Source organism: Arachis ipaensis, chromosome B04, assembly GCF_000816755.2.
Source record: "Arachis ipaensis cultivar K30076 chromosome B04, Araip1.1, whole genome shotgun sequence".
Taxonomy (NCBI): Eukaryota; Viridiplantae; Streptophyta; class Magnoliopsida; order Fabales; family Fabaceae; genus Arachis; species Arachis ipaensis.
In genome coordinates, this window is record NC_029788.2 from 25,165,867 (window position 1) to 25,177,849 (window position 11,983).

General features: G+C 36.6%; 1 protein-coding gene across 1 annotated transcript; it reads left to right on the forward strand.

Annotated features, from left to right (window-relative positions):
• LOC107636303 lies at nt 449–1,189 on the forward strand. The gene has a single exon (XM_016339823.1). It carries the CDS (start codon nt 449–451, stop codon nt 1,187–1,189), a length of 741 nt encoding a protein of 246 aa, XP_016195309.1.

Here is an 11,983-nt window from a genome sequence, read left to right on the forward strand (position 1 = left end):
CTCCAGGGAAGATGCCAAATATTTACAATGCTCTGGTAGTAAAGGGTTGAGACATTGTTCTGAGCGTTGCGCTTTTTATTTTACGAATTTTGCTTAATCCGTTTTTCAAGGATCCTAGTTTACTATATCCTTTGTTATATATTATTATATATTTTTATTTTAGAGGTCGTAATACCACACCACCTCTGTTTTACATCCTAGGTGTAAAGCTCTGTGTGGTAGTGTGTTACATTATGGTATCAGAGCAGTTTGTCCCTGTAGAGCCTGAGGGATGAACTGACTATGCTTCTGGGCATACTCTGGGTGTCTATACATGCTATTTAGAGTATCTAACTGATATATGTGGCATGAATGTTTGTGAGCATGCATTTGGGACTCTTAAGCACTAAACTTGAGATATTGAGATTGATCACCTTAATATCAATTGTTTGGTGTGAACAGGGACCAAATGTCGTCTCACGGATCCGAACGAGGTATTCGGCGGGAAAATCTTAGGACTGAACTAATGCAAGGACCTCGAGATGGAAGCTTGGGTGCTGGTACAAGCAACATAGGTCAATACTATAGTTTAATGACCCTTAATGAGTTCCTCAAGAGTGGCCCACCTCGGTTTAATGGAAATGCCAATGCGTTACAGGCTGATCAGTGGTTTCAAGATGTGGAGAGGTTTTTATACACTCAGCACAGACCGGAAGCACAATCGGTGGAAATAGTGACTTACATGTTGGAGGGAGATGCTCAGAAGTGGTGGCAGGAGTTATATTATACCTTGCAGATGGAGTTAACAGATATCCCTTGGCATAGATTCAAGACTGAATTTTATGGAAAATATTTCTTAGATGCACTTCGCATTGCAAAGGAGTTGGATTTAATGCAGCTAAAGCAAGAGAATATGTCTGTTGCTGACTATACCCATGAATTCGACAACCTGTGTCGTCTCTCAAAAGTTTGTCAAGAAAATCCAGCCGACTATGAGGCGTGGAAGTGTGCTCAGTATGAGAAAGGACTTAGGAGAGACATTTTCAACTACGTGTATCTGGAGAGTTTAACGAATTTTACTAAATTGGTTAAGAAAAGTCAATTCGCAGAAGATTACTCCATGAAGTGGGCAATGCTACAGGAAAGCTATGGAGAGACAACTCCAGATAGGAAACGCCGGGATGCAGCCGAATCCGATTCTCAGACCTGAGGTGACCATGAACTAGCAATAGATTTTTTAACTACCTTGCATATCATTACCATGTAATACCAATTTGCAAAGCATGACAAATTTTGATGATCGTGGAGTCCGAGCCGATGGTTAGTCGAAGACTATTAGTTGTCAAGACGAAGCAATACTTAGCTAACCTGGAGGAGTGGCTACGTTCTTGAAGAATAAGAATTAGAATGATGCAGTGGAAGTAGGGTAGATTATACCTAAGGAATTAGAACTGTCAAGAGCTATGCAGAGTTACCGTTTGAAATCCAGTAATATTAAGACTTCGAGGAAGAGGAATAGAGTGGATTCAACCTTTAGTTGCTAATTGATTAAAAGACGAGTCAAGGTGGGACCAGATTCCTATACGAGAGAGTTTTTGAGACCATTCTTGAAGATGTACCAGAAGTTCCACCTTGAGAGAGAACGTGAGTTGCGATAAACTTAGTGCTAAAAGCCGGATCAGTGTTGATTGCACCACAAATGAAGAGATCATTATAATCAGTAGAACTCAGGACCGAATGAAGGGAGTACTGGAAGAGATAAACATCCAACTAAGTGTTTCCTTGCGAGAGTACGCCAACTAATTTTCACGACTTAATCTAATATTTCTTTTACGGCTTACCTTGAAAACTCTATCTTGAATCTTTTTCTGTAATAGCCCGATTCATCGTTCTTCTGATTTTATTCCTTACTCATATAAAGCTTGTCTCTCTTGGAATAAGCTTGGACTCATCCTAATATAATCACATAATCTTTGAAACCTGGAGACCTGCGGTGCGTGGAGTTACTCTCTTGTGGAAACTCGCATTCCTTTAAAGCCAACTAGAACCTATTTAATTCGACATGCCTTACTCTTTCTATTCAAGTTTTGATTCGAAATTCTCTCCTGAGATACAACGAGGTTTCTCTTCTTGTGCATTCCATTTGTTCTGTACAACTCCGACTAACTGGATGCGAGACTTTTCTTTGATTTCTTGTGCACACCGTTCGTGCTACTCATTCGTCTCTTTGAACACAATATTTCTTTGAAAAATCAACTCGTATTGGAGTTTGCATCACGCATAACTCTTGGATGCAACTATTAGAGTGTCAATAATTTAAAGTAAGACTTTTGAAAATGAAAACGAACCAGCGACATTCCTAGGGAATTTAGAGCCTTAATCCTCGCCGATCGTACCGCTCGTAATTACATAGATGCGATAAGGTGCACCGTGTGAATGAAATACCAAGATGCGATGGAAGCCTTCGAGCCATGGAAAGAAGATTGATCCCTCTGCCAATACTCGTATCGCTTAGGCCTAATGAACCATTTAGGGAATGAATACAATGTATTATTGGAGGACTTAAGATGCGTGCTGATGCAACACCGTGAGGTTATGGTAGATGCCCTAAGCAAAAAGTTTCTAAGAGATTCTTGGACGATAAATCCAAAAGGAGAAAATGTTAGATGAGTTAAAGTTCTAAGTTGAAAGAGTGAGAGTGCGATTATCTATATGTATATATATATATATATATATATACATATATATATATATATATGTATATATGGCATGAATGCTCATGAGAATGCATTTGGGACTTCGAAATACTAGACTTGAGATATTGAGACTGATCACCTTGATATCACTTGTTTGGTGTGAACAGGAACCAAATGGAATCTCGTGGGTGCGGTCGTGAGCGTAATCGAGGTCGAAAATGGAGAGCTAATGAGGTAACCATACCGGTAGGTAATTTGACCGAGTTTGTGACCGCGATGACAAGTGCTGCTGCTGCCATTGGTGCTGTTGCTATTGCGACTAGCCGATGTATGGGTAGGATGGAAACACAAGTTAGGATTGGTAATGACAGTGGTAATAAAAATGAAGGCGAAAATAATGTTCCGAGTACAGTGGTACCAGTGGGAATAGTAAACTATCCGGAGTTGGTTAACACGGGTCAAGCAACGGGAGGAGGCTCAAGAGGGACTATGGGGAAGGGAGTAACCGCCGGGGATGTTTCACAAAGAAAAAGGGAAAGAAGACGATGATTACACCTAGGAGCTAAAGTTTCAAGAGGGATCGTTTTATCACTTCACGTTCTCAATGCCAGAACAATGACCGAAGAAACGACAACCGTCAGGGACAAGATTCAGAAGGGCAGACTAGTAGTCAACCGGAAGACTTAAAGTGTTCGAGGTGCAAAAAGTATCATCCAAACAACCCATGCAGGACTGGACTAGGCGTATGCTACAAGAGCGAGAGACCAGGACATATGTCTTGGAATTTTCCATATAGAGAAGGCTGGGATGCAGTCGAATCTGACTCTCACACCCGAGGTAATACAAACTAGCAGTTGAGTTTTTAACTTCCTTGCATATCATTAATATGTAATATCCGTTTGTGAAGCATGACAAGTTTTGATAATCGTGGAGTATGAATCGATGGTTAGTCGAAGACTATTAGTTGTTGAGACGGAGCACTACTTAGATAACTTAGAGGAGTGGCTAGGTTCTTGAAGGATAAGAATCAGAATGACACAGTGGAAGCAGGGTGGATTATACCTAAGGAATTGGAACTGTCGAGAGCTATGCGGAGTTACTGTTTGAAAATCCAATGATGTTAAGACTTTGAGGAAGAGGAATAGAGCGGATTCAACTTTTAGTTGCTAATTGATTAAGAGACGAGTAAAGGTGAGACCAAATTCCTATACGAGAGAGTTTTCGAGACCATTTTTGAAGATGTACCATAATTTCCACCTTAGAGAGAACGTGAGTTTGCGATAGACTTAGTGCCAAAAGCCGGATCAGTGTTGATTGCATCACAAGTGAAGACGTCATTATAATCAGTAGAACTCAGGACCGAGTTGAAGGGAGTACTGGAAGAGAGAATCGTCCAACTAAGTATTTTTTTGCGAGAGCGTGCCAACTAATCTTCACGACTTAATCTAACATTTCCCTTATAGCTTACATTTAAAACTCTATCTTGAATCTTTTCCTGTAAAAGCTCAATTCATCGTTCTTTTGATTTTATTCCTTACTCGTATAAAGCTTGTCTCTTTTGGAATAAGCCTGAACTCATCCTAATATGATCACATAATCTTTGAATACTGGAGACATACGGTGCGTAGAGTTGCTCTCTTGTGGAAACTCGCATTCCTTTAAAGCCAACTAGAACCTATTTAATTCGACATGCCTTGTTCTTTCTATTCAAGCTTTGATTCGAACTTCTCCCCTAAGATGCAACTAGGTTTCTCTTTTTGTGCATTCCATTAGTTCTGTACAACTCTGGCTAACTGTATGCAAGACTTTCTTTTGATTTCTTGTGAACACCGTTTGTGTTACTTGTTCGCCTCTTTGAACATAACATTTCTTTGAAAAATCAACTCGTACTGAATTTTGCGTCGTGCATAACTCTTAGATGCAACTATTAGAGTGTCAATCCTTTAGAGCAAGACTTCTGAACATGAAAATGAACCAGTGATATTACTAGGGAATTTAGAGCCTTAATCCTCGCCGATCGTATCGCTCGTGACTAAATAGATGCAATGAGGTACACCGTGTGAATGAAATACCAGGATACGATGGAAGCTTCGAGCCATAGAAAGAAGATTGATCTTTATGCCAATGCTTGTATCACTTGAGCCTAATGAACCATTTAGGGAATTACTACAATGCATTATTGGAGGACTTAAGATGCGTGCTGATGCAACATCGTGAGGTTGTAGTAAACGCCCTAAGAAAGAAGTTTCTAAGAGATTCTTGGACGTTAATTCCAAATGAGAAAATGTTAGATGAGTTAAAGTTCTAAGTTTGAGAATGAGAATGTGGTTGGAAGTGTCGGACTAAATCCATTGCCAGTTTACAACATGGTAACAATAAGATACGGGACGTGTAACAAGACAATAAGAAGCCACTAAAGATATCGAAGTCTGGTAAACAAAAGGGAATTAAGAAGAGATTTATATGCCTAATGCCGAAATAGAGATCGTAAAGTCAAGGACTTGGGGAGCGTAATAATGGTGATAAGGAGCTACTAAGAGTATTGAAGCCTGTTGAATCAACAAGATACCAAGAGAGAGTTATGTGTCAAAATCGGAAGTTGAGACGAGAAACTATCCGAAGCTTATGAGAGAAGATCTTCAAATTGACCCTGAACTTAATAAAATGTACCACGAATCAAAGAAGACATTTTTGGGTGGCCAGGGATGAAGAACAAAGTGGCGATGCATGTAACTGCGTGTTTGACACATGAGGAAGTAAAGAATGACCACCAGAAGCCAATTGGAATGCTGCAACTATTGAAGGTTCTGCACTGAGATAACGAAAAAGCCGAATTAAGATTACTTCAACAAACTGGAATCGGAAAAACAATCAAAACTAAGAAGTTAAACCCCACTAAGTTAGCCCTTTTCAATTTTATGAGAATATTGATGGTCTGTGGCATACCAAATAGTTTTTCTTCCATACCTTTCGAACCTATTCGACGTCCTCCATATTTCGTAACTTCTGAAACACGCTTCTAAAATAAAGTCATGTCTTACAACCTAAGTTAGTTTTAAATAAAAGGAGATGGACGTTTCGAGTAAAGAGGTCAACTTCAAGAAACTCTGAGTATGCGAACAGGCTACCCACACCTCTTTCCAAATAACTGAATCTGAATTTTGAGGACAAAATTCTTAATTAGGTAGGTAGGATGTAAACTCCGTTAAATTAGCAAATAATTAATCAATAAATTAAATTTTAATAAAATAAATTAGAAATGTGAATTTTATAGCAAAATTGGATAGAGCTAATTAAAATAAGAATTTTGACACTAATTTCAAAGAATTTGGCCCAAAATTGGGCTAAATGGGCCGAACTGGTCGAACAGGGCCCAAAATAATCCCAAGGCTCAACCTATTGGCCCAATAACTTAATGAAGAGAGTCCCTCTTCCCCTCCATTCAGCCAAGAACGCTGAAGAAAACACAAGGGTGAGGAAGGGTAGGTTCCAAAACCCTTGCTTTGATTTCAAACCACCATATCTCCTCATTCCGAGCTCTGATCGCCGCACTGTTTGTGGTCACGCGTCTGCAACGTTGAGCTCTACAAATCTACCAGAACAATTTCATAGGTAGGCCTCACTCTCACTCCAGTTGCTCTACCCCTTTGATTTTCAAAATTTGTGAGGATATATGTTGAGATTTTTTTGGTTTTGGTACTTTAGGTTCGATCTAGCTTGCAAGAATTATTGGACTTGGTTCGTTTGGTCCGTGGGTACGATAATAATTCTCAACCTATAGTGAATTCGTTGGTTAAGTGTGTACCATGTGGGTATTGAATTTTGTGTATGTATATGTGATAAATGTGAATTAGGTTTGTGTATTTGTAAATTGGAGCTTGATTGTATACATTGGAGGCTTGGTGGAGTTTGGGTGTCATTACTTTAGAGATTTTGTACCTTTGGGGTTGTGTTTAGTGCCTTGGTGGTGTCTCGGGTTATACGTGAAAATCGGCCAAGGTATGGTTTAGGTTTCATGTATTTAATATATAATGTTCTGTGAAAACCTAGGCTAGATGACCATATGATAGGTTGGAATGCATGAAAATGTTCAATGCTTAGCACCCTTGATGATGATTATGATGTGAATTGAATATGTATTGGATGATTGTTGTTTATGATGGTAATAGTATGTTAATTGATGAGTTGGTGATGAATGATAGAATGATATGATTATATATATTGAGTAAGCGGATGATAATGTTGTTGATGTAAAATGAGGAATTTAGATTGAAATTGTGTAATAACGAAGTATGATTGAAAGTGGTGTGATGTGAAGAATTTAGTGTTGTGTTGGTGTGCTTTGATATATTGTTGAGCTGAATGTAGGTATAGAAGTTTGGATTTGAGTTTGGTTTTAATGAAAATTGAGGTTTGAAAGTTTTTGTGTAAAACTGATTTTTGGCCGAACTTTGGCGAGCCATAAATCGGCTTTCGGACTCCCAAATTGTTTCAAACTAGTTTTAAATGAAAATTAGGTCCGTGAAGTTTACACCGTTTGAAAAAACGGATAAAAAACGTTTTAAAACAAAAAATTTATGCGCATCAGAAGTTTGGAGGGCAAAACTGAAAATTTTGCAACTTAAACATTTTTCTAGCGTCGAACCGAGCCCGCCGAGCCCGTATTGGGCCCAAGCCCAACTTAACTCCCCTTAATCAAATGAGCACAGCTCAGTCTCCTCCCCCATTTGGCATGCAAACATGCTGGGAAGCTCAGCATGAAGGGAGAGAGCATGTAAGCACTCTCACTCAAATTATAGAGTTAATTAAAATAAAAATTTTGACACTAATTTCAAAGAATTTGGCCCAAAATTAGACCGAACAAACTGAACCGGTCGAACCGAGCCCGTATTGGGCCCAAGCCCAACTTAACTCCCCTTAATCAAATGAGCACAGCTCAGTCTCCTCCCCCATTTGGCATGCAAACATGCTGGGAAGCTCAGCATGAAGGGAGAGAGCATGTAAGCACTTCCAAAACCCTCACTCAAATTTCATTTCTCAATAACTTTTGATCCGGAGCTCCGATTGACGAACTGTTTGCGACCACGCGTTCATTGCGATGAGCTCTACAAAACCTATAGAACAATTTAGTAGATAAATCACTATTTTCTTCTCAGCCACTTTCCCCCAATTTCGAAAATTTATGTTGAAAATTGTTCAATTTCGGTGTTTAAGATCAAATTAACTTGGTGAACTTGCCGAGTCTTATCCCAATTTTCTATTGGTAAGGTGAGAATCCTAGAACTCTAGTTTATTCATTAATTTGGTATTTTGGGTATTGAATTTTTGGAATATGCTTGTGATAATTATGTTAGATGCATGTGTGATATGAGGTAATTGGATATGTTGGAAGCTTGGTGAGAATTCTAGTTGGTGGATTTTTGGCAGTTGAGGCTTACAACTTTGCCTTGTGGGTTACCTTGGATAATACGCAAAAATCGGCCAAGGTATGGTTTAGGTTTCGCGTATTTAATATGTAATGTTCTGTGAAAACTTAGGCTAGACGACCCTAGGATAAGTTGAAATGTGTAAATATGTTAATGTTTAGTAACTTTGATGGATTTATTGAATAATATTGAGAATGAGTAGTGATTGATGATTTTGCTGAAAGTGTGGTGTTGGTGTTTGATGATGAATTCAATTAAGTTTGATGGAAGTTGATTTAGTGTCCTTGATATAAATTAGCAATTTTTGATGTAAATGTTGAGCCATTCATGAGAGTAGTATGGAGTATTTATTGTTGGTAATTGTTGAATAAAAGGGTTAAGTGTATATGTTGGAATGTGTGACAAAGGAATTATGTGTATACATGAGTATGTTTGCCATTGATTTGGGTTGAGGGATTATGAAGATGTATGTGTATATGTAGGGAGTTATTGAATGATTGAGAATATTGGGTGTAGTGTGTTGTAAAATGAATGGGAGGTATGGAGTTGAGTATTGGTAACGCTTGGGTGGTGTAATATTCTGGTATGGAATGAGATTTTAGTAAAAATACAGGTTTGGTAAATTTTGACAAAAACTTATTTTTAATGAACTTCGGCAGTCCATAACTTGAATCTCAAATTTTGGATGAAGATGAGATTTGCTTCAGATCAAAGAAGGTTTTATAAGCTTGAGAACAATATAAATTTTGCATAAAACCGAATCCTGTAGAGGAAGTTATGGACGCCGGAAATCTGGTGCAAAAAACTGAAATCTTTTAAAATACAGCAGAACCAGAAATTCTGGTGTGTGCCTACGCACACTGATGTGCGCACGCACCCAGCAGTAGCAACAATTTTAGTTGTGCGTACGGATGCACCAGGATATACTTTCTACTAGTGGCGCTCGCATAGGTGAGGTGCAAGCACACCAAGTAGTTCCTGGTTGGTGTGTGCACGCACGCACACGCTCTGCCTTTCACAAACTGTGCGCATGCACACCTGTGTGCATCTGCACACACTCTGTTTTTCTAGCACCTGTATTTTTATGATTCAAACATGGTTTCGGATCTCTAAACCTCTATTTTTATTCTTTTAACCCTAGATCTTATTAGTAAGCTTAGTAATTAGTTGGAACTAGGAAATTAAGGTAACTTAGGGATGAAGAAAAGGGTAAACGTGATGAATTACAAGAGAATGATGTGAAAGCTAAATGAATACATGTTGTTATAGCTATAAAGAACGAATGTAAGGAAATGATGATGATAAATGATGAGATTTGGGGATGACTGTGTGTAACCAAAATGGTCGATACGGCAAGTTGAGGACGGAAGTTCCCTCTCTTGTCGTGATGTAGATGTGTGGAAGGTGGAAAGGCACTCTCCTTTGTATTGTTTCCCCCACATTCTTCTCTGGTTGCAAGGTGGAAAGGCACACTCCTTCGATGTGGAAAGGCACTCTCCTTCGTGAAACCTCCAGGAGAAGGTAGAAAGGCACTCTCCTTCATTTATGATCCTCTTGGAGATGCGCAACCTAGAGACTAATGTCTGGGTTAGCTACCAGATGTGTCGGGTTCTGGCAAAGTAACCGACACGTGAGCTCACGGCCAGTAGGATAGATATTCATCATATACATTTTGTTTGTTTGTTTGATATGCCTTACTTGGGATTGCCTAACTAAATATATATTATGCTATTTGTTATATTTTCTACCTGCACTACCTGTTTTCTACTTGTGCTTGAATTTGTTTGGTTGTCTGTCTCTACTAAGTCATTGGTGATGGAGGAATGGAGGAAGGATGGACCGGTTTGGTAATAAAGTTAGGTTTAAGTAAGTAAGTAAGTTTAGAATTCCTTAGAACACCTAGCCTCTTTATGGCTTCTGTTTAAATTTTAAGTTTTATAACTGAGTGTTGGCATTCTAGGATTGCCTCTGGCATTCCCACGACCTTATATCTTATATGTGTGGCACTTTTACCATGCTGAGAACCTCCGGTTTTCACCCCATACCGTGTTATTATTTTTAGATGCAGGTCGAGAGGCTTCTCGCTAGGCATCTAGATCCCTGAAGCGGAGTGGTCCCTGGGTTCTTTTGATTAGCTGTTTATGTATATATGTATTTAGCTTTCTCTCCAAGAAACTTATTTATTTTGTTCCTCTTAGAGGTTTAAGGAAAGTTAAGGTTTTATTTCTGTATTTTGGGTATTTTGGGATACTTTTGTATGTATGTAAATATTCTCCGACCAGCCTTAGTTTCGCAGGCTAAGTTCGGAGCTTGTTATTTTGTATTCTTGACCCTCTATTCCGGCTCTCTGTTTACTTATGCCTTTGAACTTTAGTTTTCTTGGTACGCACGTTACGTTGTTCTGAGCGTTGCGCTTTTTATTTTACGAATTTCGCTTAATCCGTTTTTCAAGGCTCCTAGTACACTATATCCTTTGTTATGTATTATTATATATTTTTATTTTAGAGGTCGTAATACTACACCACCTCTATTTTACATCCTAGGTATAAAGTTCTATATGGTAGGGTGTTGACATGGCATATTCTAAAGCTATAATCCATACTTCTTTATTTTCAATCATTTTTAAAAAAGTATCTTCTATTCAATTATGCGCAAATTAATATTTAATAATTAAAATACTACTGACTTTAAATAATTCTTCTAATAATCCTAATTCATATCTTATATTAACACATGATTTAATAATTAAATATCTTTTTCCATGAATGATTAAATCATTTTCACATAAAATAAGTTTTTAATATATTTTTAATGATTAAATTATGACTAAAATAGATATTTCGGTAATTATCATGATTTTTTATATATTTTTGTTAATCAATAATTCAAATACATATAAAATTAGAATATTATAAATTAAAAATTTTATTTATAAAAAAATCAATTAAAAAATATATTCTAGATACAGTTGGAATAAATTAACCGTGAGTATAAATATTTGAATATGTAAAATTGAGTGAAAAATTTAATGATGATGTGCATTTTTGTGCGAGGATTTGAATTACTTTTCTCCTAATACAATGTAATCAATTAGGAATTTTGATTATAAGAAAAAAATTAAATAAGGAATATAACCAATATGCAATAGGAATCAAATTGTTGACATAAAATGTTTGAATAGAAAAAAATAAACCTAAAACTTGGTAATATGACATATTTTGATTCATGTTTTCAAATTAGTTTCCTTCTATGTAGCCTTTTAAAGGATGAATAGCAAAAATATAATTGTAATGATAATAGGTAATAGATAAAAAATGCATCTTTTATAAATAGATGATAATGTACAACAATTATCTGTTAAAAAATTATTTTTGTAATCTATTCATGGTAATACATATATTTAATTATAATAGTATAACATTAATTATTTAATATTCAAAAATATTTAGTAACAAAAAAAAAATCAAAAACAGCCTAAAAATTCATGTATTAACTTTTTAAATTACAACACATATTTATTATTCTTCTTCTCATACTCTTCATTTTTTCATAATAATTGAATAAGATATGAATTAATAATTACATTAATAGTAACAATATAAAGTACATTAATAATTTTCAAATTGTTTAAGCAACTATTAATATGAAGATATTGTCTGTTATTAGCAATTCTATTAAATCTGGTGGATTTTTTTATTACCATGTCTATGTCAATTTTCATCCTATAATGCACACAATTTGTTTAATTCATTTTCTTTATTTTTTTTCTTGTTTTATTTCATCCTCATAATGTCTATATTTTTATACATATAATATTTATAATTAACGAATTTTTATGATTAATATTATCCAATTTTAAGATATGTCTTTTTTTAAATTATC